Source organism: Nuphar pumila, chromosome 16 (genome assembly GCF_984573655.1).
Source record: "Nuphar pumila chromosome 16, dmNupPumi1.hap1.1, whole genome shotgun sequence".
NCBI classification, from domain to species: domain Eukaryota; kingdom Viridiplantae; phylum Streptophyta; class Magnoliopsida; order Nymphaeales; family Nymphaeaceae; genus Nuphar; species Nuphar pumila.
In genome coordinates this window covers 5910688-5937416 of record NC_143264.1, presented here as the reverse complement: position 1 = coordinate 5937416, position 26729 = coordinate 5910688, and the positions used below count along the sequence as shown (strand labels likewise).

Genomic DNA, 26729 nt, shown 5'->3' with positions numbered 1-26729 from the left:
TGTAAACAACAACTTCAACTACAACAGGTGCACATAACTCACCACAACTATGGTCAACAACAACAACAACAACAACTACACCTTCATCCCAAAACAATTGGGGTCGGCGATATGAACCAAAAAAGAAAATCATTCTGGGTCTTCCACATGAATCCTTCTCCTCCAATCATTTCTATCCAATGCCATGTCCTCCGTGAGGTTCAAAGCATTCATATCCTTTCCTATCACCTCCATCCATGTCTTCCTAGGCCTACCCCGACCTCTTTTAACTAATATATTTTCCCAATTCTCCATCCTTCTAACTGGAGCATCATTAGGCCACTCAAATAAGAGGAAAGAATGGAGAAAGCAAGATCGGCAAATATATTGTAATGAAGACAAACTGATGTCAATAAGGAAGAAGATTTGAAAACAATATTCAAATCAAAGTAATAAATTTTGCAATAATATGAGATTTAATCCATAAGAATCAAATATGGACACAAGCAAATAACAATAGAACCATCACTAACAAAACTCGATACGAGCATCCAATAACCAATAAAGGCCAAATAAACAAATGAGTGATACAACTCACTCGTAGAACCTGAGGTCAATCAACTATCAGGCAGAGCCAAAACATTGGCAATCTATATTGATAAGAAGGCAGAGGTGTAATAAAATAGCGGAAAGTGCCAAAACCAATGCCACTAAGGGCTTACAAGATCACAATAATAAAAGCGCACAGGCACAAACCAATGCCACTAAGGGCTTACAAGATCACAATCATAATGTGCACATGCACAAGTCCACTACGAGACAATAGAATAACCAACAAAGGCAACAACAAAAGTACTAAGTGCATATAAAATATTATAAATAAAAAATACAAAACATAAAAATATTCATCTTTATTGAGCATAAATACTTAAGAGAAGTTTTTTTATAAAAGAGGTGTTCAACTCCTATTTATACACAAAACAACCACTAAGACAGGCTATTGGGAGCTCCTAACGGTCATAAAAATGACCGTTGGGGAGCCCCAACGACTCTTTCGGAGAATACCCAAAAAGCCCTTGGTCTTTTGGGGAATGTACCAAGAATAAAAATAAGAAACAAAAAAAATAAAAGACTATCCCTAGAGGACAGATTTTATTACAAGAAAAAGACCAAAATACCCTTGATAATAACAAAAAATAAAAAATAGCAAAAAACTATACTGTATATATGAATATATATACAAGTATATATATATACATATATTTTAACACCCTTCAAACTTATATTGTGATATACTGAAAGTTTGGAAATACAACAAAGATTCAATGGAAAAGATCCAAGTCTTCAACAGAAATCTCCATCTTTATAACATATTAGAGAGTTTTGCAAATACAAGTCTTCAAATGTCTTTTATTGGTCATGATCCCTAATCGTCTTCTTCTGTTATCTCCGCCTTTATGATGCATCAATGATATTCTTTTTTCAATCCATCACATCTTTAAGAACCTGTAGAAAAAACAAAACAAAGGTCCCAACTACAAAAAGAAGGTATTCTAACCAAATAATTATGAAGTTTCAAAACAAATATATATATATATTTTAAACAAGAATAACACTCAAGAATATTTTTTTAGAAATATTAGTTGACTATTAAGAAAGATAGGAGGAGCATATACCTCAAAATAGAATTTTTTATGAAATCAAATTAAGACAATCATAGACTCAAAATCAACATATTTTTCAGGAAAGCATAAATAATGATCATAAGGGAACTTAATCACTAAAAAACATATCAATTATCAAGAAGAGATAAACAATAATGTATTAATAATATAACAAATTTTTAGAAAAAACTTCAATTAAACCAAATCATCAATTTATATTAAAAACATGCATATAAAGTATAACACTAAAAACAAACTTTCAAGAAAAGAGGAGTTAATTAAATTTATGCATGCAACAATGTGAACACGATAATCAGTATGAAACACACATATATATTCAACATGCAATTAAAGCATATTTAATGCACATAAGACGACAAAACAACTATTTTTATCAATAAAATGCACATAAAATGCACATAAAATGCATGATTTTAATGTAAAAAATCAAAGTCTTAAATTACGAACAAAAGTTTCCACAAATATCAAGTGGACAACACATAGATATTTTCGTAAGGAACACACTTTCAATACCCACAAAGGGGCACACCCAAGGAGGCTCACAATATGAAGAATAAAATTTTGATTAACATCACAAGTTGAAAAATCCATGAAATTTTTATCAATAAACATTTTTCCTTATTAAGGAACACAAGTAGAAGACATTTTTGAAATTTCATGGAGAGATGTTAAAAAAATTTACATAATTCAACAATAGTTCGATCACTACAAGCAATTACCTCACTAGACCTCAAAACATCAAAATTCAAAGTGTATCAATGACTAGAACAAGAACATAGCCAATGGGTGCACATAACTCACCACATTGAAAACATCTCTTGCCTCTATATAATGATACTAAATACAAGTGTATCAACAACTAGAACAAGAGCATAATCACAATGCCAATGATGGGCTAAAATCACACATGAAGGTGTGAATACAGATCTCTTGTCTATATATAATGACACTCAAAACAAGAGCATAATCATCATGCCACTAATGGAATAAAACACATAAAAGTATGAATAAACATTTATTGTCTATATAAAATGACACTTAAATAAGAAGCATAATAAGAGAAAACACAAATGATACAAGAGCTTGTAATAAAAACAAACTAATGTTGTCAATTTGTACAATCTTTTAAAACATCGTGGTTTCAAAATTAGATAGCCATCACAGCATAATTATGAGCATCCAACATAATGACGGCCAAATAAACAAATGAGTGATACAACTCACTCATAAAACCAGAGGTGCATACAACTCACTCCCTCAAACAAACTCTGGATCAATAATAATAAGGCCAAATGAAATGATGCATCATATAAAAGTCTTTGACAACACAAATGCTATAAGAAAGCAATAAATACTCATGAAAATCAATTTTCAAATAAGTGAGTTCATATATAAGAACCAATTTGAAAAAATAAAGTTTCAAATCAAACCCTAATAACGGTAGATGAAAACATCAAATGAATATAGTGCAATTATATGCATAATAAGATGTTGATTGATGCAATCAAATGTAATGCAATCATATCAATATAAGCATGCTATATAGAGAGATAATTCAATTTAGATTACAATATGAGACGATCAATGTCATATGACATTAAAGAAGGCCAAATCATATATAGAGATTCTCAAAGTACCATATAGAAAACCAAGTACATATACAAGTACAACTAATCATGGATACTCATAAAGAGATAAAAAACTCATGTATATGCAAGTGATAGATTAATCCACTAAGGGCACAATATAAAAATTTATATTTTATAAATAACAAGTATGCAATGAATCAAGAGTCTTTTAATCAAGAATACACACATCCACCAAAAATCTAGGTGGACAAGCACGTCCATCAATAATGGACAAGTACTAAAGTGAACCATGAAGGAAACACTGAAAACACCCATTAAGAGCAAACACAAAGAAGTTTCTCATGATTCTCAACTTAATATTTTATTAAAAACTAAGTATGCAACACAATCCCATGCAAAACATATAAAATAATGCTATGAGACTAAGAAAATAACATAATCATAAGTACCACAAAAAGGATCAATAAGAGAAACAACTAATATCATAACTATTGTCCCATAAAAGGACCATAAAAGGCATCTATTAAAGTCAATGACTTCCCATAAGAAATTATGCTCAATAGAATCTTATTCATTATGAAAGGAAATCATAAGTGCACAAGGATCAAATATTAATATAAAAAATATTTATTCATAAGTTAGATCATATTTTTTAACACTTCATATGCTATTTTGATTACACCAAGAGCAAAGAGAAAAATTAAACACAAGTTTAAGCAAAATTTTATAAGATCATACTTGTGAAATACACACATCATTATTTTAAAATATCTCAAATTATTTAAAAATATATGATAATTTTTTAAAAGAGAACAAAACAAAGTTCAATAATAAATACGAAAATGATTTGACATTTATAATTATGACGTTCAAATAAAACATCTAAATGCCAACAATATATGCTCAAGCATACAAGATTATATACATATATATCAAATAAAGCAAGTTTTGAAAAATTAAGAATCAAACATGATTTCAAAAACATATATATATATTGTGAAATTGTGTATAAATGTTTAGTTATACACTGCCGGTCCCAAGCCCGGATAAAGGAGGAGGGTTGCGGTATGCCTGTGACAGCCAACATAAAAACTTAGTCATACCCTATGAAAATGAACCAATTTGAGAATTTCGTTGGGGCGTTCCCTACTGAGCAACGCGTTGTACTCTCTAGGTCCGGAGGCAGTGATAAATGGGCAAGGGTTGCTAGGTCGTAGCTCACTAGGTAAGGATACATCATGGTGGAACGAGGATGTCAAATTAGCTATTAAGGTTAAAAGAGAGTGTTATAAAAATCTAAGAGTCGTGATAATGAGAATTTGGAGAAGTATTTGATAGCAAAGAAGGAAGCTAAAAAAGTAGTTCGAAACGCGAGGGCTAAGTTATATAAGGTGGTTTATGACAAGTTGGATACCAAAGAAGGCGAGAAGGATATTTATAGGCTTGCAAAGATGAGAGATAGGAAATCGAGGGATTTGGGTATGGTTAGATGTATCAAAGATGAAACGTAAAGGGTTTTAGTCAAAGATGAGGAGATTAAGGAGAGATAGAAAGATTATTTTGATAAGCTATTTAATGATAGTCATGCTCAAGATCTTGAAGACTTCTCCGTTCCTTTTCATGAGATAAATCGTGACTTTATGCACAAGATTCAAAAGAAAGAAATTGCAGAGGCTTTGAAGAAAATGAAATCAAGAAGGGCAGTTGGCCCAGATGGTATACCTATCGAGGCTTGGAAATGCTTGGGAGAGAAAGGTTTAAAATGGTTGACAAATCTTTTTAACTTGATTTGGCGAACAAATAAGATGCCTAATGAGTGGAGGAAGAGTACTTTAGTGCCTTTATATAAGAATAAGGGTGATATACAAGATTGCACAAACTATCGTGGTATAAAACTCATGAGTCATACTATGAAACTTTGGGAGAGGGTGATTGAGTCTAGGTTGAGGAAGGTTGTCATGATATCGGAGAATCAATTTGATTTTATGCCTGGAAGATCAACTATGGAAGCTATACATCTTCTTAGACAACTCATTGAAAGATATAGAGAGAGGAACAAAGATTTGCATATGGGTTTTATTGATTTAGAGAAGGCATACGATAGAGTACCTAGGGACGTTCTCTGGTGGACAATGATGAAGAAAGGTGTTTCTCTCAAGTACATTAGTATAATTAAAGATATGTATAAAGGAGTAGTAACCAATGTCCGCACTTGTGGAGGGGTGACAACCAATTTTCCGATAACGGTTGGGTTACATCAAGGATCTGCTTTAAGCCCTTTTCTATTTGCGATAGTGATAGATGAGCTTACGAGATCAATTCAAGAAAATGTACCGTGGTGTATGTTGTTTGCTGATGATATTGTTTTGATTGATGAGTCTAGAGCTGGGGTTAATGCTAAGTTAGAATTATGGAGACAAACATTGGAAGCTAGAGGTTTTAAGTTGAGTAAGAGTAAGACTGAATATATGGAATGTCGGTTTAGTAAGCAACCAAGTAGTGATGGGAGTGTAGTGAAGCTTGGTGAGCAAGAAATACCGGTGAATGATTATTTCAAATATTTGGGATCCATCATTCAAAAGTATGGAGAAATTGATGGAGATGTAAATCATAGGATAAAGGTTGGGTGGATGAAATGGAAAAGTGCAACTGGAGTGCTGTGCGATCGTAGAATGCCATTGCGGTTGAAGGGAAAGTTTTATAGGACGACTATTAGGCCCGCTTTACTATATAGTACAGAATGTTGGGCTGCCAAGAGACATCATATTCAAAAAATGAGTGTAGCTGAGATGCGGATGCTTAGATGGATGTGTGGAGATACAATAAAAGATAAGATTCAGAACGAGGAGATACGTAAGAAGGTAGGTGTTGCACCCATTGAAAATAAGATGCGTGAGAATCGTTTACGGTGGTTTGGACATATTCGGTGAAGGCCTAATGATGCTCCAGTTAGAAGGTTGGAGAAATGGGAAAATATATTAGTTAAAAGAGGTCGGGGTAGGCCTAGGAAGACTTGGATGGAGATGATAGGAAAGGATATGAATGCTTTGAACCTCACCGAGGACATGGCATTGGATAGAAATGATTGGGGGAAAAGGATTCATGTGGAAGACCCAAAATGAATTTCTTTTTTTGGTTCATATCGCTGACCCCAATTATTTTGGGATGAAGGCGTAGTTGTTGTATTGTGAAATTGTCTATGAAGAGAAAAAACGCATACAAGCATAAATACTTTATAAAAGATGTGTACGAAGACACCCTCACAACACTTGAACAAAATACGCAAGAAGCGTAAAAATAGCAAACATGCAATAATGCATGTATTTGATAAAATGAACAAATGCTTGAGACTCTCAAGCTTAGGAATTACAAGGGGGGAACACCCCTATTTATACAAGTGCCAAAAGGTGCAAGAGGGGGGCTCCCAAAGGAGTCGTTGGGGAGCCCCCAACGACTCTATTGGGGGACCCCCAATGCACTTTAAATAATAAAAAATAAAAAAAGAAAAAGTAAAAAAGAATTACAAAAAAATATATAAGAAAATTACAACATATTCCAAATGGAATATGCTTAAGATAGGAAATTACAAGAATACCCTTTTCGGGTAAGATATAAAAAAAGGTATATAAATATATATATTTATATATATAGAGATATATATACATATAATATATTATATGTATATGTATCTCTATGTATATAAATATATATATTTATATTTACAATAATGATTTTAGGAGACACATTTTAACACCCCCCCTCAAACTTACGGTGTGATAACCACAAGTTTGTCAACAAGGAAATGAAATCTGGGCGAACATAGAGCTTTTGTGAAGAAGTCGGCAAGTTGATACTCAGACGTCACGTATGGTAGATCAATGACCTTCTTCAAGTATTCTTCTCTGACATAATGACAGTCCATCTCTATATGCTTTGTTCACTCGTGAAAGGTGTGGTTCTTGGCAATATAGATTGCACTTTTATTGTCAGAGCATAGCTTTGTTGGTTCTTCAACAACCACTCCCATATCTTCCAAAAGGCGTCGAATCCATACAATTTCCATGGTGGTAGATGTCATGGCTCTATATTCGGCTTCAGTGGATGACAAAGAGACATTCTATTGCTTTTTGCATCGCCATGAGATCAAAGATTCAACTAAGAAAATACAAAAACCAGTGGTGGAGTGACGATTACTAGGGTCACCTCTCCAATCAGAGTCAGTATAAGCAAGCAATTTTAATTCAGAGGAAAAAGATATAAATACAACCTTGTTCATTGTTCCCTTCAAATATCTGATGATGCGAAGGACAACACTCATATAAACGGTTGTAGGAGCATGCTGAAACTGACTGGCGATGTGAATAGCATGCGACAAGTCGGGTTTAGTAATGCTAAGGTACATTAAAGAGCCTACCAACTGTCTGTAAGGAGTAGGATCGGTTAGGGGAACACCATCGTCAATCTTCATTTTTGATCCCACGACTTCAGGAGTTTCGCATACTTTGTCATTAGAAATTCCTGATCTGTCAATAATCTCACAAGCAAGCTTAGACTGAGATAAAAAATAACCACGTTGCGAATAGGCAACCTCGATTCCAAGAAAATATGTTAGAAAACCCAAGTCTGACATCTCAAATTTTGAAGTCAAGACGGACTTAATACCCTTAAGTCCTTGAACATCATCACCTGTAATTAACATGTCATCAACATAGAGTAATAGAATCACAATTCCTGCATTAGATCTTCTAGTAAATAGAGCAGTGTCAGTATAACATGATGAAAAACCATTTTCCAACATTACACTGGTAAACCTGTCATACCAGGCCTTGGGGGCCTGTTTCAAACCATAGAGGGCCTTACGAAGACGAAAAACTTTATCTTTAGGAATCTTCGTGCCTGGTGGAGCATCCATATATACTTCTTCGTTAAGATCACCATTTAAAAAGACATTTTTCACATCCATTTGAAAAATGTTCCAATTTTTAATAGATGCAATAGTAATAAGACATCTAACTGTAACCATTCGGGCTACAGGGGCAAAAGTTTCCTCATAATCAATTCCATACTTTTGCCCATACCCTTTAGCAACTAAACGAGCTTTATACCTTTCCAAGGATCCATCGCTCTTAGTTTTAACCTTAAAAACCCATCGACAACCTATAGTTTTCTTTCCTATGGGTAGAGTTTGAAAATCCCAAGTTTCAGCCTTTTTAAGGGCATTAAGTTCATTTTGCATAGCTTCTTGCCATTCTATACATTTTTTAGCTTCTTTAAAATTCCTTGGTTCAAAATAAGAGTGAATGGCACTAAGGCAAGCCCTATATCGGGGTGAGAAAGAATCAAAAGAAACAAAACGAGTTGGAGGTCTTCTATTCCTTTCAGATCTTCAGTGGTCGATAGTAGGAACAAGCTCACTATACTGGTCAATAGCACTTCTAAAGGTGTCTTGGTTTCTACGAGAGTAGGTTATTGGATCACTTGAAAGTCTACTTTCTTGTTCATTGAGTGAGTTATGTTCACCAACGTCACCATTATTTTCCTCATCATGATTTGATGATACATCATCATCACTAGATATATCATCATTACTAGACAATAGATCAAATATGAAAGAATAATCAAAATTATCTTGTTGAGAAACATTTTTTTCAAAGCCACTTTCATTTTCCAAAAAAGTTACATTTCTAGAGACATATAACTTATCATCTCGAAGATCATAACACCGAAACCCTTTTTGAGTTTCGGAATATCCAAGAAAGGCGCAAGGGATAGCCTTGGGAGATAGTTTGTCATTCTTATCCGTAAGTATAAAACACTTACACCCAAAAACTCGTACCTATTATAATCCAGTTCAAGTTTATATAAAATCTCAAAAGGGGATATTTTTCCTAATATCCTAGATGGCAGACGATTTATCAGATAAACAGAAGCAAGAACTGCTTTTGCCCAAAAATTTTTAGGAATGTTTTGGGAAATAAGAAGGGTCCTAGTGGACTCAATGATGTGCCTATGTTTTCTTTCGGCCAACCCATTCTGTTGAGGAGTTTTAGGACAAGACCTTTGATGAACAATTCCATGATCCTCAAGATATACTTTAAATTGATTAGAGAGATATTCCCCTCCAGAATCACTCCTAAATATCTTTATATTACTGTTGAATTGATTCTTGATCATTGAATGAAAGGTTTTAAAACACGAAAAAACTTCATGTTTGAACTTAAGAAAATAAATCCATGAATATCTGAAAAAATCATCCATAAAAATGACATAATAAGAAAAGCCTCCTTTTGAAGTCACAGGTGCGGGTCCCCAAACATCCGAATGAACAATTTCGAAATTTTTGGAAGAGAACATGGTTCTTTGCTCAAAAGGTAAACTTTGCATTTTTCCGAGAATACAATCATTACAAGAAAATGAACTTTTACATAGGTCCTTTGCAAAATGTAAATAAGACAACTTGATGATATTAGGATGACCAAGTCTTTTGTGCCATACATTTATATCTTTGTTTTGGGCCACATTACAAAAAGATTTTGGAACTTGAAGAAATTCCATATAATATAAGTCTCCTTTTCTAAAGCCTTCCCCAATCAATTTTCCGGACCGACGATCCTGTATTAAACATTTATCACAAGAGAACTTAATATCGTAACCATGGTCCGAGAGTTGAGAAACAAAGAGAAGATTTAAGTTTAGTTTAGGTATAAATCTAATTTTTGAAATAAAAAAATCTTGAGTTTCAAAATTACCTATACCTTTAATTTCAAGAGATGTTCCATCCGCAGTGGAAACAAAAGAGGGAGAAACATTTTTTGAGAAATCGGAAAGTGAAAACATGTTTGGGGACATATGAAAAGATGCACCGGAGTCCAAAAGCCAAGAGACTTTACCTGGAAGAGATGAGGTAGACACGACGGCACCGGAGGTAGCTCCCTTGAGTAGAGGTTGAAGGGCTTCCACTATTTGATTTAAAGAGAGTGACCCACTTGATGATGCCTCCTCCTTTTGTGGAACACCGGTGGTAGCCATTGCAAGATGCTTTTTCCATTTGGGACATATTGGTTTGTTATGTCCGGGTTCTTTACAAAAATGACAAATAATTTTACTATAGTCCCTTTTTCCTCTTGGCCCACCATTTTCACCTTGATTTTGTGGTTTAAAATGAGGGGGATGATAGGTTCTTACATTGTTCTCGGGTCTTGATACGACATTGACCTCATTACTTTCTTCATGATTACAAGGAACCACAAGAACACTTGATCCTTGTTTACATAAACTCATACGAGTCTCCTCACCACTTAATTTGGTGAGTACATCTTCAAGAGAGGGAGGAGAAAAAGAGGATAGAAGAGAGGACCTTATTTGCTCAAATTCGGGCCTTAGCCCATTCAAAAAATTGAAGAACCGATCTTCTTCAAGTTGTTTGTGACGGAGTTCAATTGCTTCTCCACTCTATTTTGGTTCAAGCATGGCAAGCTCATCCCAAACGGAGGAGAGATCGGCAAAATATTCCCTAATAGTCATTTCACCTTGAGTAAGAGAGAGAGCCTTCTTTTGAAGATAATACTTATGAGATAGGTCTCTTGATGTATACATTTTTTCAAGATAATGCCAAGTTTCCGATGCTTTTTTGAACTTAATAATGTTGGCATTAATCTTGGTTTCAACGGATGAAAAGAACCAAGAAAGAATCTTGAAATTCTTTATTTCCCACTAATCGTGCTTCTTAGAATACTCTTCAAGAGCTCTAACCCTTTCTTCTCCTTCAAGAATCTTGATCTCACTTCCGTTTACCACGGTTATTTTGGGTTCCGGTTCCGGAATTGTGCCTTGCACATAACCCCATAGCCCCTTCCCTTTTATGTGAGCCTCCATGTTTCCGGCCCAAATATGATAGTTGAACCCATTTAATTTGAAGCCAAGAGTAAAGTGAGACTCTTTTTTACCCATTATGAAGTAGAGAGAAAGGGAAAAATGCCGTACCAACACAATATTCCAAATGCTAGCTTGCGCAAGATTCTTCTAAAATATTTATGAAGCAAGATCCACCACTTCAACCTCCAAAGATCCGAAGGCACGCTTTTCGAGGTACTTTAAAAGAAGAGGATCCCACAATTCTGTATCACCAACCAAGCTCTGATACCATGTGAAATTGTCTATGAAGAGACAATACACATACAGGCATAAATACTTTATAAAAGAAGTGTACGAAGACACCCTCACAACACTTGAACAAAATACGCAAAAAGCGTAAAAATAGCAAACATGCAATAATGCATGTATTTGATAAAAGGAACAAATGCTTGAGACTCTCAAGCTTAGGAATTACAAGAGGGGAACACCCCTATTTATACAAGTGCCAAAAGGTGCAAGAGGGGGGCTCCCAAAGGAGTCGTTGGGGAGCCCCCAACGACTTTATTGGGGGACCCCAATGCACTTTAAATAATAAAAAATAAAAAAAGAAAAAGTAAAAAAGAATTACAAAAAAATAAATAAGAAAATTACAACATATTCCAAATGGAATATGCGCAAGATAGGAAATTACAAGAATACCCTTTTCAGGTAAGAAATAAAAAAAGGTATATAAATATATATATTTATATATAGAGATATATATACATATAATATATTATATGTATATGTATCTCTATGTATATAAATATATATATTTATATTTACAATAATGATTTTAGGAGACACATTTTAACATATATATATATATATATATAGTTATAAGATATTTAATAGAAACAAGTCCAACGATAATTAAAAAAATATTTAAAGTTTTTTTTAATAAAAATAACAAATATATATATATATATATATATATATATATATATATATATATATATATATATATATATATATATATATATATATATATATATTAAAGATATAAAATACATACTGAGTCAATATTTTTCTTGAATCCAAGCCGCACAATGATCATGAATCCTTCACGAAGCATGAACTCGAACCAAAGAATCCAAGACCCAAAAGAGGCAACATTTCAAGAAGAATTTCTTGGCTTTGATACCATGCAATGAAATAGCGAAAAATGCAAAAACAATGCCACTAAGGGCTTGCAAGATCACAATCACAAAAGTACACAGGCATAAACCAATGCCACTAAGGGCTTACAAGATCACAATCACAAAAGTGCACAAGCACAAACTAATGTCACTAATGAAATGAAATGGGGATCTTCGAAACACGAGCTTAGATTAACAAGAGCAAGTGTCAAGAATGACACTAAAGCATAACCCTTAAAAAGGGTATAACTGGAAACAAAATAAAAATAAAAATGTATTCTTTATTGATATGAAAAACCAATTGCTTAAGAAGCATTGGAGTAAAATACAAGAGGGGCTGCACCCCTTTATATACACAGCTGAAAGAGGACTCAATAGAGCTGTTGGGCACAGTCCAACAACTCTATTTAGAGCTGTTGGAATGTGTCAGTCCAACAGCTCTATTAAGAGCTGTTGGACTGTGTCAGTCCAACAACTCTATTGCTAGTCAAGTCTGGACAGGACTTGACTAGCAACAGTCATTCTAGTTCAAACTGAACTAGATGACATAAAGACAAAAAATAAAAATAAAGGAAAAAAATTACAGAAATGAAAACTGTATTTATATATATATAATAATATAATATTATTATATATACGTATTTGTACAGTTTTACATTTTAACACTCCCCCTCAAACTTACGGTGCAATGAGCAAAAGTTTGTTTAAGAGAAAGTGAAATCGGGGAGCAGCGAGAGGCTTTGTAAAGAAGTCTGCTAACTGATATTCTGAAGTGACATATGGCAGATCAATTATCCCGTGTAGATATTCCTCTCTGACGTAGTGACAATCCATTTCGATGTGTTTGGTGCGTTCGTGGAATGTTCTGTTACTGGCAATGTAGATCGCACTTTTGTTGTCACAACACATTTGTGAAACCTTTGTTGCTTCAACTCCCATGTCAGCAAGCAGTCGTCGGAGCCAAACTACTTCCATGGTCGTGGTTGCCATGGCTCTGTATTCAGCTTCGGTGGATGAGAGAGATACCTTCTGCTGCTTTTTACACCTCCACGAGATTAATGATTCCCCTAAAAAGACACAAAAGCCAGTGGTTGAGTGTCTGTTATTGGGATCACCTCCCCAATCAGCATCAGTATATGCAATTAAATCAAGAGAAGAGGAGGAAGATAAGAAAAATCCTCGTGAAAGAGAGGACTTGATGTATCTGATAATACGCATGACTGCTCCCATATGAACAGAAGTAAGAGCATGTTGAAATTGACTTGCTGTATGAACAACATGTGCTATATCTGGTCTGGTAATGGATAGATAGGAAAGTGCCCCGAGAAGCTGTCTGTAAGGAGTAGGGTCTGCAAGAAGTTCTCCATCATCAATATTCATTTTAACATTAACAACTTATGGAGTGTCAACTTTCTTATCATCAGTAATACCAGACTTGAAAACAATATCAAAAGCAAATTTAGTCTGAGATAATAAATATCCTCTAGGAGAATAAGCAACTTCAATGCCTAAAAAATATCTCAACAAACCCAAATCAGTCATTTCAAAATGAGATTTAAGAAGTGTTTTGATTGTTTAAACTCCCTGTTTATCGCTTCCGGTGATGATCATATCATCCACATAGAGAAGAAGCACAATGATCCCTGCATCAGAATTCTTAATAAACAAAGCAGTGTCAGTTAAACAGAATTGAAAACCAATATCAATCATAACACGACTAAACCTATCATACCAAGCTTTTGGTGCTTGTTTAAGTCCATAAAGAGCTTTTTCTAAGCGAAGGACTTTACCCTTAGGAATACTTAGACCAGGAGGGGGTTCCATATATACCTCTTCAACTAGCTTTCCATTTAAAAAAGCATTTTTGACATCCATTTGAAAAATAGATCATTTTTTGATAGAAGCTAATGCAATTAAGGTTCGGACAATAGTCATACGAGCCACCGGAGCAAAGGTTTCTTCATAATCAATCCCATATTCTTGGGCATAACCTTTGGCTACTAAACAGGCTTTATATCTTTCAAGAGTACCATCACTCTTGGTTTTAATTTTATAAACCCATCGACATCCTATAGTTTTCTTCCCTGGAGGAAGATCTTGAATATTCCATGTAAAAGCCTTTTCAAGTGCATCTAATTCAGCTTTCATGGCTTCTATCCATTTGATATCATTTTTTGCTTGAAAATATGTGGATGGTTCTTCATATGAGTGAATTAATGCAATAACTGCCCTATATGTGGGTGAGAAAGACTCGTATGATACAAACTTTCCTGGAGGCCTCGAAATTCGGGATGATTGTCTAGTTGGAATGTTAGAATATTTCTCAAGTGCACATGGAGGATTAGACTCTTGTCGCCTGGAATATTGAATACTAGTATCTTTATGAACTTCTTCATTTTCAACATTAAGATCAATAATTCTTTGATCATCATCAAAGTTACAGTCAAGGTCATATTCATCAGATGTTGATGTTAGATCTAGCAAAAAGGAGTACTCAGTGATGTCTTTTAATTTTCTAAAATCAAAGAAGCTCTCCTTTTCAAGAAAGGAAACATTTCTAGACACATATAGTTTATTATTTTTGAAGTCAAAACATCTATAACCTTTCTGGTCTTCAGCATATCCTAAAAAGGCACAGAGAATCGCACGAGGGGAAAGTTTATCATTTTTGTCAGTAAATATGAAACATTTGCACCCAAATATTCTTAATCTAGAGTAGTCTGGAGAAATGTTCATAAGTTTTTCAATGGGAGTGATATTTTGTAACGAAGAAGATGACATCCTATTAATGAGATAGGTGGCAGTTAAGGCAACTTCTGCCCAAAAGTCTTTAGGGACTTGATTTGCTATTAATAAAGTCCTAGTGGTTTCTATAATATGGCGATGTTTTCGTTCTGCCAGTCCATTTTGTTGAGGTGTATAAGGACAAGATCTTTGATGTGTGATGCCATGCAATTTAAGATAATTTTGAAAATCTGTGGATAAAAACTCTCCCCCTGAATCTGTGCGAAAAATAGTAATATCATTTTGAAACTTGTTTTTAACCATATTATGAAAAGTTTGAAAGTATGAAAATACTTCAGACTTATGTTTGAGAAAGTACATCCACGTATGTCGTGAGAAATCATCGACAAAAATAACATAGTAAACAAATCCTCCTTTAGAAATTACTGGTGCAGGACCCCAAACATCCGAGTGTATTAATTCAAGTGGTCTTGAAGAGAAAAAGGTTCTGTTCTGAAATGGTAATCTTTTCATTTTGCCGAGAATACAATCTTTACAATCAAATGATTCAGAGTTACAAAATTTCCCTAGATTTGGAAAATGTTGGATTTTGGCTATATGTGGGTGACCAAGTCTCTTATGCCACAGTTCCAACTCTATTTTTTGAATATTATAACAAAAAGCTTTCTTCGGCATTTCCAAAAAATCCATGTAATAGAGTCCTCCTTCTCTATGGCCTTCCCCAATCAGCTTGCCTGACTGGCGATCCTGTACCCAACAACATGGGAAGAAAAAGAAATATTACACCCATAATCAGAAATTTGAGATACAGATAAAAGATTTAAATTTAGTTTGGGAACATGTCTAATTTCTGGAATAATTTTTTTTTTGTTTTATAAATTTTTTCAAAATTTCCTATTCCTTCTATTTCAAGACAAGTCCCATCAGCAGTAAAGACCTTTGACACACTTGTTTTATTTTTAACACATTTGGATAGACTTTGATTATTTGGGGTCATATGAAAAGATGCACCAGAGTCAAGAAGCCAAGAAATTTTACCTAGATCAGAAAAAGATGAGGCTGCTGTGCCGGTTGAAGCTTCAGATGAGGAAGATGCACCTTTGATGAGAGGCTGAAGAATCTCCATTAGTTGGGTCAGGGAAACTGGTGCATCCTGATCTTTAGGCTCCGATCCAGCAATTGCAGCTCTTTTTTCTCTCAGCTCCTTAAGTTTGGGACATTGTGGCCTGTAGTGTCCCGGTTCATGACAGTGATGACAAATAACTTTCTTCTTATCATAGTCACCATTTTGTCGGTTAAAGTGAGGAGGCCTATATGATCGAACATGATTCCCTGGTCTAGACACGGCTAAAACGGAATCATCTTCAATTTTTAAAGAACCTTTCCGGAGACGATTTTCTTCCATTGTTAACTCTTCAATAGTTTCAACAATAGAAGTAATTTTTCTCCGGTGAAGTAGGGCCGATTTAGTGGTTTCATATTCCGGCCTTAATCCAGTGATAAACTGGTAAAAATGTTCAGCATCGAGTTGTTTCTGACGAAGCTCGATGTCTTCGGCACAATGCCACTTTGGTTCTAAAAGGGAAAGTTCTTCCCAAAGTTCGGACAACCCATTGTAATATTCACGAATAGTTTTGTCTCCTTTTGTCATCATTCGAACTTTTTCTTGGAGGTTGCACACGTGTGCAATATCTTTAAGGGAATACATATTCTTAAGGTATTCCCATGCCTTATCGGCATGATCAAATTTGGCAAGACTTGAGCATTTTTTAATGTCAACGCTATTGATAAGCCATGACATTATCTTCGCATGAGATATTCTCTATTCTTTCCATTTCTTTTCGTATGAGGCAATAACCTTGATTTTCTCTTCTTCCGATAGAGGGACCTCTTTATCTCCCTCCTTTTTAGTAAGAGATAGCTTAGGTTCCGAATCGGAACCATCCACAATCCCCCATAAGCCTTTTCCCCATATATGGTGCTTTATGATTGAAGCCCATGTTACATAGTTCGTATCGCTTAGTTTCATAGGCATGATGGTGACTTTATCATTGTCATCCATCGATTAGAAGGAGAGAAAGAATAGGGATAGAAGAGAAACAAGAAGGAAAATGAAAAAGAAAGAAAAAAAAAACAATACAACAAGATGTGAAATCTTCTCCAATGAAGTGATAAAATACTTCTGTTCAAGTGGCGAACACTTTTGCAAACGGGCATGGAAACCGAGGCAACTTTTCCTCAAGATTTAGTACTTCCGCGGCTCTGATACCATGAAATGAAATGGGGATCTTCGAAACACGAGCTTAGATTAACAAGAGCAAGTGTCAAGAATGACACTAAAGCATAACCCTTAAAAAGGGTATAACTGGAAACAAAATAAAAATAAAAATGTATTCTTTATTGATATGAAAAACCAATTGCTTAAGAAGCATTGGAGTAAAATACAAGAGGGGCTGCACCCCTTTATATACACAGCTGAAAGAGGACTCAATAGAGCTGTTGGGCACAGTCCAACAACTCTATTAAGAGCTGTTGGACTGTGTCAGTCCAACAGCTCTATTGCTAGTCAAGTCTGGACAGGACTTGACTAGCAACAGTCATTCTAGTTCAAACTGAACTAGATGACATAAAGACAAAAAATAAAAATAAAGGAAAAAAATTACAGAAAAGAAAAAAATGAAAAATGTATTTATATATATATAATAATATAATATTATTATATATACATATATGTACAGTTTTACATTTTAACAACTAAGGGCTTACAAGATAACAATCACAATGTGCACAAGCACAAATCCACTATGGGACAATACAATAACCAACAAAGGGCAACAATAAAAGCACTAAGTGCATATAAAACATTAAAGAACTAAATAAAAAAACACAAAACATAAAAATATTCATCTTTATTGAGCATAAATGTTTAAGAAAAGCATTTTTTATACAAGAGGGGGTTCAACCCCTATTTATACACAAAACAACCGCTAAGAGAGTCTATTGGTAGCTCGCAACGGTCATAAAAATGACCGTTAAGGAGCCCTAACGACTCTTTGGGAGAATACCCAAAGAGCCCTTGGTCTTTTGGGAAATGGACCAAGAATAAAAATAAGAAATAAAAGGATAAAAGACTCTCTATAGGACAAATTTTATTATAAGGGGAAAAGACCAAAGTACCCCTGACAATAACAAAAAATAAAAATGAATAAAAAAATATACTATATATATAAGTATATATATACACATATATTTTAACAAGAGGTGCACACATAACTCACCTCAACAACTAACTCTAGCTCCACAACATCGAGGTGCACAAAAAACAAACGAGTGATACAACACACTCATAAAACCAGAGGTCAATCAACTGTCAGTCTGATCCAAAACATTTGGCAATCTATATTGACAAGAAGATATAGGTGCACACATAACTCACCTCAACAACTAACTCTGGCTCTACAACACAGAATTGCAAATAACTCACCTCGATAAGGCCAAACAAATAATAATGGATGTATCGAAAGAAGATTGATGGACTAAGACATATAAAGAGGCAAATAGGAAAACCTTGAAAGACACATTCCTTGGAACAAGAACCAATTAAAAAAAAATCAAATCAAGTGAAACCCTTAGATTAGTTTAGAAAAACATGCAATAAATCCCATCATATAAAATGCTAAAAAGTCCACCAATGAGAGTCTTTAACATGAATGTCCATCAATAGATACAAAATGGACAAGGACAAGAGTGAACCACAAAGGGTACACTTACAACACCCACAAAGGGCTATGAAATATCACAATCACAAGCCTTCAATCACGAACCAAAATGTCCACCAATATCAAATGAACAAACACAAAGGTGTTCTCTAAGGAACACACTCACAAGAACCCACAAAGTGGTACACACAAGAAGGCTTCCAATGTAAGAAGAATATTTTATTGAATATCAGAAGCACACAAAAATCATAATACTTAGAACTCATGTGAGGTAACATGATATAAAAAAAACATGTAAGATAACGTTCATTAAGGAGTCATGAGTCTAAGAAATATCACAATCACAAGGCATAAACCATTCAAGTGCAATAAAACTACCACCCAAATAAGAACACAATAGAACACACTTAAAAAGCATTCATAAACCTCATTGATAAGTTTAACATAAAATCCACAAGGATGAGTGCATAATTCCCACAAAAGAACAAGTTTTGTATGAAGAGATCATGCTCAATTCCTTATATATAAATAAACAAACTCATTCATCAATACGTATGCAAGACACTCACAAGGCACAAGTGTCATATATCAATATGAAAAACAACATTTATTCAAATTTTTAAAAATAACAAGATATCCATAGACCATGATCACTAAGAACTTAACCACATAAAATCTTTTTATACTATATAAAATATTTTAAGTTTCACATAAGAATACATCAAAGAAAAGAAAAAAAATCAAACCCAATGTTAAGCAAAATCTCATAAAATCATACTTGTGAATGACACACAAAGCCATTTTAAAAATAAATATTTTAAAACATTTTTTTTAAATATTTAACAATATTAGAAAAACAAGACAAAGTTCAATTATAACAAAAAATAACACAATAAATTTGAAGTCATATATAAGAACATGTTTTGACATTTATAACCATGAAGAGCTCGAAAAAAGCATCTAAGTGCCAAAAAGAAAACATGCTCAAGAATCCTAGATTATATACGTACATATTAAGTAAAGAGAGTTCAAAAACTTAAGATTCAAACTAGATCTTATAAAAGTATATAAAAATATCATTTTTGAAAACCAAAATAGATATTATAAACTATTTAAATATGAATCCAAAAATAGATTTGAAAAACATTTAAAGATTTTAGTTTTAACACAACAAATAATTTTTCAAAGATAAGGAAAAATGAGTGACTTATTATGCATAATGCATAAGATAGACAACTCAAGTAAAAACTAAGACATAAGATACATACTCGGTCAAGATGTGACGCCCCAAAATTTTATCAAAAATTTTGAAAATTTTTCTTTTTTTAAATGTTGGCAGCGAAAAACGATTTAATATTGACTCCGGTTTTGAAATTTTTGAGCGAGCCACATGGGTGAAATAAGACAAAGTTATTATCAAAGTGAAAAGCAAAATATTATTTACATCATTTCTGACAAAATATATAGATAGTTCAAAACTTCGGAATACAAAATATTATGAACAAAAGTCCCAAGCTGGTTCCTGGATCCTTTGGGCTAGTTCCTTGATGCCGCTCCTGCCCCACTGCATTCACTGACCTGTACCTAAACAAAAACCCATTAAAGGGTCAGACTTCTGACTGTGTCGTAAGTCTATACCAATTCCGGTAATTCAAAATATTAAACATATTCAGTCAATTCAGATAAAACAATTTTACTAAAAAGTAAGACAGAATACAAAACATAACTGTTTGCATAATTAGGGCATATTTTCATTTTAAGTTGTGACTAAAAAGGATCTTTGTTTCGATAATTAACCATCCACCCTGGTACGTGGGAAAAGTCCATCGTAAACAACCGAGGCATTCCGAGGGTATATTATTCTCAAATGTTTTAATCCCGGGTACTTGACTGTAGCAGACCCAAAGCGGGCGGTCTGTGACTGAGAGAATCACCGTTAAGGTAGTGTTAGGATGCATTCTGCACTACTGCAGTAGTTGGGTATCTATCACGTAAGACACGAGGATAGCCCCGACCTCCGTATACATACGAGTGAGTGAAGACCATTGGAACGTCTCACTCCCAAAAGAACAGAATCACTCGAGGTTGTACCATCTACCCTCTCCAAGGTAGAGATCAGAACAGAATGAGTCAGAAAGGTTATTTTTATTACAGGTATTATTTTAAGTGCCTTATACTGTGTAGGTCAGAATGGGGGTTCAGTAATCCAAGTACCTGTTCCAATCAGTACTTGCTCTGTATATATGAGTATTTTGCCAATGTGGCGGATCAATATCTTAAGTTTTGTGTGTAGGCATATTTTATTTATCAGATAGTGCTTTGTTTCGCACTTTGGGAGTTATTCAAACTCGTACACGAGCTAATCCCAGAACGGAAGTATGCCCTACACACTACTGTGTACCCGAAAGGTCTCTAGGACCTTGGTCTCTTTTGGGCCATAACTTGTTTCGGTTGTGTAGAAAGGTTTCTAGGATCTTGGTCTCTTTTGGGCCGTAACTAGTTTCGGTGCAAACTATTTTATTGTCAGTAGGGTTTTCTGAACTCAGAGCTCTATTCTTGAGCTAAGCAGAGATGCACATTGTTCTATGAATGCTTCAAATATTTTTATCTTAAAAAGGCGAATATGCGGAAATGTAAGCGGAAAGTAATATTTTATTCGGAGTGTGATGTGTACAAAAACTACTATTTTATTTGAAACATAATCCATATGCTTATTATTATTTTGTTCAGAAAATGATTATTTTATTTGAGGCTTGATTATTTTATTCGAAAGGGATGCACGCAATGACTATTTATTTTATTTGAAATATAATCCTTTTTCTTAGAGTATTGTACGTACCTTGTATATATATATTATAATTATTCAAATATAACCGAACATATATGTCTCAAATATATATTTAAGTATTAGGAAATCACACGTATTTGGCAGTAGAACGTACTTTGTAGGGCGCGGTGATAAGAAACGGAAAATTCCCAAAAATCCTGCGGGAATTTTCCTCCAAGATAATCTTTGATGTGCGAAGGTGAAGCCAACCGTGTTGGCGAAATTAAATCGAGTCAAGGTGGCGATGGTCGCAATCCGACCGAATCAAGTCGCCAAAATGGGAGAGGTCAATCGGCTATATAAGGGAGGTGAGTTCGGTATGCAGGCCATGAGAACTCAAAACAGTGAGGTGAGTGGCTGGAACGTGGACTGGGCTCAGACGAGGACAAGACCTAGCTAGATTTGGACCAAATTGAGTGGTCAAGAGGGTGCCAGACTGAGCTGGGTTCGGAGATGCCGTGCTTAATGAAGGGGAATAGGTGTGGGTGCAGTCCGAGCAGGGTTTAAATAGGGCAGACTTAGCAAGTGGATCGGGCTAGCTGGGTGCAGCTGGCTTGGTTGGGTGCAGCTGAGGTGTAGTGTTAGCTTGGTTAGGCTGGGCTAGTGGGTCTGAATGGGTGCATTGTGGTGGTTGCTGGTGGTACAACAATAATAAGAGAAAAGGAGAAGATGGTGTGGAGGAGAGGGAGAAGAACGTGAGAATAAAATGGGTTGAAGGGGAGAGGGGACTGGTCCTATTTATAGGACAAAAAGTGAGCCTTGGTGTTGCCAAATGGCAACACCAAGAGGTTCACGTATAGGGCTGGCTTTATACAAGTGTTGAACAAGTTCAACACTTGTATATTTTAGCAATACCATGGGACCCAAAACAATGGGCGCCCCATGCTCTAGTAAAAAATTGGGGCATGGGTCTTTGGGTTGGATCTTGATGATCCAACCCTAGGTCCAGCTGGCCCAGCCAGTTCAGTTGACTGAACTGGTTGGTCAGCTACTTAGTTACACTAACTAAGCGAGAACTTAGTTAGTGTAACCAAGCCTAGTTATACTTAAGTTATATATATATATATAATTATATATAACTATCTATCTATATATATATATATAGTGTATATATTATATATACATTAATGCCACCCTTAATTCACAAAACCTGGTTGACCTAGGGAATAGATGAAAATGACCTTACTGGTCATAAATGTCCTACGATATTTACAAAAATGACCATTTTACCCTTGGCACTTGATGAGCATGTTTCAAATGCGTTTTAACTCCGATTTTGATGAAATCAAAACCGTTCTTCTTGGTTTTCGATACAAATGCAACCAAGTGTCCAAAACTCATAAAATCAACCTTCAAAATTATGACTTTGCCCTTGAGGTTGTCGGGCATGTTTTGCGAGCTTATGAGCTCCGATTTCGACGAACTTGCATTCTTTTCAGAATTTTGATATGGTCGCAACTGTGTATTCAGAAATCATAAAATAGGTTGCCAAAAATATTCATTACCTTAGATATTAATATTCAAACAAAAATCTCTGAAAAATTGTCGGGTATTACATAAGATCTCCTTTGAATCCAAGCCATACACCAATCACGATTCCTTCACGAAGCACGAACTTGAACCAAGGAATCCCAAAACCCAAAAAGACAACAAATACAAAAAAAAGATTCTTGACTCTGATACCATGTAATTTAATATGCGAAAACACAAAACAAGAGCCTCTAAGGGCTTACAAGATCATAAACACAAAGTGCACATGCACAAGTCTACTAGGGACAATACCAAAGCACTAAGGAACTTCACAAGAACATAAAAAACATACTCTTTCTTGAATAGAATGCTTAGGAAAAGCATTACAAACAAGAGAGGGGAGAAGCCCCAATTTATACACAAGAAAGAGGCCTTGGGAAGCTCCCAAGAGACGTTGGGAGCTCCCAACGGCTCTATGGTTATTTGACCATTGTGCCCTTACATAATATGAAAAAGACACAAAAATAAAAATAAATACAGAAAAAGACTAAAAAACTGTCCCTATTGGACCGTCCCTATTACAGTTGGTAAAATCACCAAAATGCTGCTGGTGGGTCAATACAAGAAATATTAATATATATATATATATATATATATATATATATATATATATATATATATATATATATATAACCGTGTCCCCATACCCACATTTTTTGGAATTGCTGTGTCGTACCCTCCGTACCTGCACCTGCACCCGCACCCGCACCTGTACCCGTACCCAGGTGACATAGCTTACATCCTGCATAAGGGAAACATGATAGATCAACCATTCTGTAATAATAGGACCATTAATTTGAAAAGCTTTCTTTAGACGCCTGCTGGAAGCTGGCTTCCTTCTTATCGTGGCATCATGGAGATTAAAGTTTAATATCACATGCCTTGGTTCATGTCTGATATTTTATTTTTCATATGTGGACACTGTTTAATTCAAATTATTGGCTTCAAGATTTGTGTAGCTTCTAGCTGTTTTGCCATTTTAACCACTCTATATGCAGTGTCAATAAAGAATGGCTTAAGTATTTTTATTTTAACTGCCGCTTCCTACAGTGTTACTCTTCATGATCCTTTACTTATGCCAGTATAAATAGCTGATCTGAGTCCGTCCTAGATGCTTTTTCTACTATGTGCCTTCCACTGAACTGGAGGCAGAATGTTATGGCTGTCATCTTAATCACTCTCCCAGGCAGAATGCTGTATCTAGTTTGCCCCTGTTCATTTTTGTTGTTTAATCATGTTCAACAATGTAGTTAACCATGTTCAACAAGTATCGTGCCAAGTTAACTACCTTATCCATCATATTTATGGTGTCATGAAAACAAAGAAAAACTTATATCCTCATTTATACATGATGCAATTTCCATGTGAAACTAAACCTATTTGTAATACTGCTAAATTCCCTATGTTATACGGGACCTTACTTTTTGGAAAGGCTAATGCGATAGAGATTTTTCTTTGAAGTATAGTGTTAAGGTTTCAAATAGTTTTACCAAATTACTTTAGGCAGTTGAATGCTTACTCATGCAAATGCATTTTGATGCAGTGATGAATTCACCAAGTAATTTCCAAGTCCTTTTGAATGAGCTTGTATAGAATCTATCATAAAGGACGTTGGACATAAAATTTCAGTCTGTTGTCAAACAAGCATCTGCTGAATCACTTAGTCTATGCATGCTAGATCTTTTCCCATTATATAATGTTTAAAAACTTCCAATATAGAATGCTGCTTTTTGTTTTGTTTTGTTTGTTTTTTTGGTGAAGGGCTTTTTAGAGTCATTTTGATTAGAAGTGCCAATGCAGTCTGAATGTTTCGTTAAACATTGTATCGATCTTCTTGATTTGAATTTGAATGTATAAGTTATTGATCTCTAGGCATCTACTTGTATAAGTGCCAGCAAGTTAATAGATGAAGCCTGTGAGAAAGAGAAAGGTGCCCCACTGGTACTTTTTTTTACTTATTGGTTAAAGGTTCTAATTTCTCCATGAAGTTTTGGGGAAGGAGTGGGAAAAGGTGGGAAATGAGAAGGTATGGGAGGATATAGAGGTATTGAAATGAAAAGATAAGGATCGTTCACAATGATTCAACAATGGAAGAGGTGATACTGGAGACACTGGAGAGGCAGAAGAGTGTTAGGACCCTTTGTTATTTTCAAATACAGAACACGGGGAACAAAATTTAACAAAAAAAGCTACATTGTCCAACTGTTGTTGGAGGTTAGGAGCTGAGAGCATTCTGCATGAGAACCAAGATGATAACCGTTCTTGCATATGGAATTTAAGAAGCAGAGGGAATTTGCATTGATTAAGAGCACCCTTAGTGTATGTGACATTGGAGGCGATGCAGGTGGATGGCTCAATAAAATAAAAGGGTGAGTCTGAGAGACGAGGCAAGTGGTCAATGCTAAGTCACCCTTTTCAGTTAATTCTTATTCTTTTCATGTATGGGTGGTATGTCAAAGTCCATTATAACATCAATTATATGGCAATTATTAAAAAAAAGGGAAGATTGATTAGATGGTCAGGGTAAATGAGAATTGTACTGTACACATTACAATAGTATCCTATGAGCTCTTATGTTCATCCATGTTTTCTTGTGAAAGTTCACTTAAGTCAGATGTTTATGTAGTTTGTTTCCCTTTAACCCTTCTGGCTGATTGGTTTTTGCAGCTTTTGGGAAGGATATTTTGATAGTCTGATGGAACGGTCTTCAGACAAGTATGCATCCTATTCTTCCTTTGCATTTTTCTCTTTATAATGACATGCAGTTTGTTTCAGTAAATTTATTGGAGGCTTGATGGTTGATAGACTGGTCATTGTAGACTTCAATTGACTGCAACATGTATCAAGATGTTTATTTACTGGTCATTATTACCAATTCATTGAACATCTTAGGGGCTTCATGGCCCATAAAATGTGTTCATTTCACTGTTCATCTTGTCTTTTGTTCGTCATGCTTTATCTTTAATTAAAATAATAATATGTAAAGAAGCAAATTTACAAAATATGCCATTCAATAGCATTTTGATGAGGCACCGATGTGACTGCAAAATGTTGCATAGAAGTGCCATAATACATTGCCAGCATGCCCAGCTGATTATCTATAGAGATTGCGAGCATATCCAGCTGGTTATCTGCATCAAGTATCTCTGAATGATACACAAAACCATGCAAAAGTTGAAATGCTAGATATTTGGAATACAAAATCCATCTGGCGTAGATCTGCATTGTGTAACTCAGAAACAATAAGCTGTAACCTTTATAGCTCAACTGTGTATGTGTGTGTGTCCATCTGGCATAGATCTGCATGATGTAACTCAGAAACAATAAGCTGTAATCTCTATAGCTCAACTGTGTATTTGTGTGTGTCTGTGGGGGGTGTGGGTGAAAAGATGTCACGACTGGACCCAATCTGTTTTAAGTTTTATTTAAACACATGCTCATTAATGGCATGTTGTAATTTTCATTCTTTATGTAAAGGGTATTTTTGTACCCTAATTACACTGTACGTGTATATAGTTAATGGAGCATTACAGCAGATCCTAGCTTGGGTTTTCTGCAGCCACCGACGTCTCTCTCCCTCTCTATTCCTCTTCCTCTTCAGATTGACAGTAGAATACCATTTC

At 34.9% G+C, this 26729-nt stretch overlaps 1 protein-coding gene across 1 annotated transcript in view; it reads left to right on the top strand.

Moving 5' to 3' along the window:
• Positions 1–26729, top strand: part of SCD1 (stomatal cytokinesis defective / SCD1 protein (SCD1)) — a 166625-nt gene that overhangs the window by 55251 nt on the left and 84645 nt on the right. The window contains exon 19 of the mRNA XM_089991664.1: positions 25774–25821. Coding sequence (XP_089847790.1) covers positions 25774–25821 — 48 coding nt within the window. The remainder of the gene's footprint in view (positions 1–25773; positions 25822–26729) is intronic.